The following is a 4,275-nucleotide window of genomic DNA, read 5'->3' as shown; positions in this document are numbered from 1 at the left end:
CTGGAGAAGCAAGTACCTCTGGACAGCATTCTAGGCAAAAATTGGGTAAGAGACAATAATTTTGGGATTTTAGTTCCTCTGAGTCCTCTGGAAAGGTTGATAAGTATGGCTGAGGTATGTGGGGTGGACTTTGGGTTTAAGCTGAACTAAGCTGAGACCTGAGGTTAGCACTGGGGCTCTGGGCAAATCTTATACATTCTCTGGGCTCCTGAATGCTAGCTCATACATTGTTTGGAAGCATTACATTGCATTTAAAAGAATTGACACATCCAAGTTGTCCAGTAAATCCATGTATGATAATAGTGACCATGCTTTCTCAGTGTTGTATACCCAAGTCTTTGCTCAATGCCTTACACATAATGTGCCCTCAACAAATATTTTCTGAATAAGTAGATTTGTGAATGAACCATTTTGTAAATTGAAAGGCTGGGAAGTTAAATCTGATAACGGGAAGAGCTAGAAACTACAATTGAATCAGCCACTTGTAGTCAGGGTAGAGTCTGAGTCTCTGAACCAACAGTTAAGGACGGAAGAACAGAGTACACAGAAAGACAGGTGATAATTTGATAGGGGGAAATTTCGTGTTTTCTGGCAAAACAGGGACTAACACTCCAGAGCCCACCTCGCTCACCCGCTCTTCCCCAACTTAGGACTCAGGAGAAAGAAGACTGAAGTGAAGATGTACAGCCTGCGGGAAAGAAGGGGCTGTACCTACCAAGAGGTCAGCGAGCCCCAGGATGATGACTACCTGTGTAAGTGACCCTCACAAACAAGGCTGTTACGTCTTGATACAATAGGGTCAGATGGTCATGTGGTTCCCGTCATTCCCTTCCTCTCGTGGCCTGGAGTACAGGATTGAGGCTCAGTGATGTGACTGCCCGGGCTGTCTCTGAAGCTCTCTTTGTTCAGGAACACGCACCTCACCTTCCCTAAACCCTGTTGCTCTCGCCTCCAGATTGCGACACGTGTCAGAACTTCTTCATTGACAGCTGTGCTACTCATGGGCCCCCTACATTTGTAAAGGACAGTGCGGTGGACAAGGGGCACCCCAACCGCTCAGCCCTCACTCTGCCCCCTGGGCTGAGAATCAGACCCTCAGGCATCCCTGAGGCTGGGCTCGGAGTGTGGAACGAGGCGTCCGATTTGCCGCTGGGTCTGAACTTTGGCCCCTACGAGGGCCATATCACAGAAGATGAAGAGGCGGCCAACAGCGGATACTCCTGGCTGGTGAGAAGCATCCACCTGTCCCCTGTCCCCTGTGGGTTGGGGGCCCCCACCTACATGCTGGGACATACATGAGGACGATACGTTTAGTTCTGTGTGCTGAGTGCAATTTGCATGAACATGGCACTCCCGTTAGAACACAGGAGGGTAAGTGGGAGCAGAGTGGTGCAGACACAGCGGAGCGCCTCCTCCGTGTGGGGCTCCTGCTGAGTGGACAGGTGGACTCAGTCATGTAGATGGTGAGCGAGAGGCACATCATGTGGTCACAGCTGGCAGTGGGATCCATGCAGGCTGAAAGCGCCTGGATGACAGTAGGATGGGACGATTCCTCTATTACCTCCCTTCCAAAACAAAGCCTTTAACTTTTTTTCCTGAACCTCAGATCACCAAAGGGAGAAACTGCTATGAGTATGTGGATGGAAAGGACAAATCCCAGGCCAACTGGATGAGGTAAGGCCGGTCAGTCTCTGAATTCTAGACAGGACTCTCATTGACCACAAACCCCTAGTCCTCCCCTTCTCATCAAGCCTCCCTCAATGGTCCCCCTCAGCCCCCTGTTCCTCTTTTTTCTCCACACAACGCTCTTTCATACCAAGAGACTTTAGGAAAAAAGGAGATAAAAATATAGCGCATGTCCTCAAAATGTACATCTCTATGCTAGACAAACTTTGGGCCCTGGAAAAGACCTTGAGGAGATTAGATTCACTGGGGACAATGGATTCACACTTTAAATTTATCTAATCAACACTTATTTAGACAGTGGGATTCATTAATTACATAGCTCACACAACCCTGGTCCTTATAGATGAATTACTGCAAGCAGACATGAAACAATTTTAGCAATATTTAACTATAATTTTCCTATTTTTGAGAAGTTCACAGTGCCAGGATAGCCTAAAACAAGGGACCTTTGATCTGTGAGGAAGCAAAGCACCCTAGCCGCGGTTCTAAGCACACCTGGGTCCTGAATCCTGCAGAGCACGAACGAGTCACAGGCTGGCCATGGGCTCCTTGGCCTCACGACCCAGCCCCTTTCCTTGAGGGGCTCTCTTTTATCGGGGGGGGTACAGAATGTGAATGAGCTTTACTGTCCTGTGTTACTGTGCTGTGACAGAGACCACCGAGGGCAGGGGGAAGCTTTCTAGGCAGCACCTGGATGCAGGAGTCCACAGGACATTGTGAGAGGGGCTTGGATGTGGACAGAACGTCCCCCAGGAGTGCAGGAGGCAGTGGGCGACATCAGAGCCTGAAGGCTTTCAGTATCAGGAGGGGAGCTGGGCGTAGATCCGACACGTAGTGGGAACTTATCACCTGTGGTTTTCCTTCCTTTCGCCTGTCTCAACCCCAGGTATGTGAACTGTGCCCGGCATGACGAAGAGCAGAACCTGGTGGCCTATCAGTATCACGGGCAGATTTTCTACCGAACCTGCCAGGTCGTCAGGCCGGGCTGTGAACTGCTGGTCTGGTACGGGGACGAGTACGGCCAGGAGCTGGGCATCAAGTGGGGCTGCAAGTGGAAGCGAGAACTCAGTGCAATGACAGGTGGGCAGCTCGGCTCTTCTTCAAAATGGAAAGAAAAGAAAGGGTTCTTGGAAATGCCCACGGCCCAAATCCAGTCTAAAGTCAGTAGAATTTCAAATCAGATGCTTCAGAAATGAAGGGTTCATTTCATACACCTTTGACTCTTAGGAAAAATTTTTATGTTTTTAATTTTTGTTCTGATTTTTTTATCCCCCAGCTGCATTTCAGATTGAAACCCATTCACAGTCAATGGGACCTTGACCCCCTATCTTGTCCAATCTGGGTCCCATTTCCCGACGGAGACCCAGGCCCATAGGGGTCCTCAGCCTTTTCAAATGGGAGACTCAGATTCAGGGCTACGCAGATGCTCCCTGTAACCACGACTCTATCCTCCCTCCACATTTGTGGGTCCCCAGGCTGGGTGCCTGCTGACTTCACAGATCCTTTCCCCACGTAGGACGTCACTCAGGACAATTCCACCTAAGTCATCAAGAGTGTTCTCAGCTCTCAACAGAGTAAAATAGTTGCCGACACTGTGTCATGTGATATGCTTTTTAAAAGACTAAATTCAGACGCATACATTTGAGGTTCTAATTGGCTTTATTCATGAGTCAGCAGAAACCCATGTAGCAACTACCAGGGCGCCCCAAAGGGTTGTACAAAATGGACAGTTTTTATATGAAGAAGGGTGGGCAAGAGAGCTATTAACAAAAGAAAGGATTATGTGTGAGCGGAGACATCTTTGGGGGAAGAGTTTTTATCAGATAGATTGCCTCTTCTTTCTACGGGGAGGGATGGAGAGGGTCCACAGACAACCTTTACTGGTACTGACCAGAAAACTCCAGAATGGTGATGAAGACGGTGTCTCGGAGAGGCTGATACTGCAGTTAGATCAGGTATTAAATCTAGGTTTGGTTTCATGGGCTTTTAGCATGAGTGACACCGTTTGGGGCCTGTGGTTTTTCTCTTTAATGTGACTTACAAGAGAAGTCTATGGGGAAAGGTCACTGCAGTGCCATCTATATAAGGACTGAAACTGCCTCTGATGCTTCTTGAAAGTCCCTACTCTGGGCAGTGTGTAGAAAAGGCCCTTGATAGGGGCTTTCTGGATTTCTGAAGATGTAGTGCATAAAACATGGAATGAAAAAATAGACTGTAAAGCAATACTTTGTGGGAGACAGGGTTTGCCTTGTCAACACACTGACAATGACCAGTGGGGCCGCTCTCAGCAGGACACAGAGCATACGGCCCAGGCAGCCTTGTCAACACCTGCCCTGACTCAAACTTTCTCTTTCAGCAGGAACAACGCCAGAGATCCATCCTTGTTCCTCCTGCTCGCTGGCCTTTTCCAGTCAGAAACTCCTCAGCCAGCATGTGGGCCGCAGTCACCCCTCTCAGGTCCTTCCAGGAACACCAGCAGGAAAACACCTCAAATCAGAGGAACCCTGCCCAGAGAATCTGATTCAGCATCAGGGGACACACTCAGGGGAGAAGCCCTATGTTTGCGGGGAGTGTGGGCGAGGCTTCAGT

The 4,275-nt window shown here is 49.1% G+C and overlaps 1 protein-coding gene across 1 annotated transcript; it reads left to right on the top strand.

Moving 5' to 3' along the window:
• Positions 1-6: 6 nt before the first annotated feature.
• Positions 7-4,207, top strand: PRDM7 (PR/SET domain 7; the record flags this gene model as incomplete). The annotated part of the gene is made up of 6 exons (XM_019640006.1): positions 7-45; positions 651-752; positions 956-1,227; positions 1,607-1,674; positions 2,573-2,766; positions 3,978-4,207. Coding segments are annotated over 6 exons (905 nt in total), but the record flags the coding sequence as incomplete, so codon positions are not given.
• Positions 4,208-4,275: the final 68 nt, after the last annotated feature.

The sequence above is a fragment of the Hipposideros armiger genome, unplaced genomic scaffold (assembly GCF_001890085.2).
Source record: "Hipposideros armiger isolate ML-2016 unplaced genomic scaffold, ASM189008v1 scaffold_48, whole genome shotgun sequence".
In the NCBI taxonomy this organism is placed as follows: Eukaryota; Metazoa; Chordata; class Mammalia; order Chiroptera; family Hipposideridae; genus Hipposideros; species Hipposideros armiger.
Note: the sequence above shows the minus strand (reverse complement) of the source record. Positions and strands in the feature narration are given on the sequence as shown.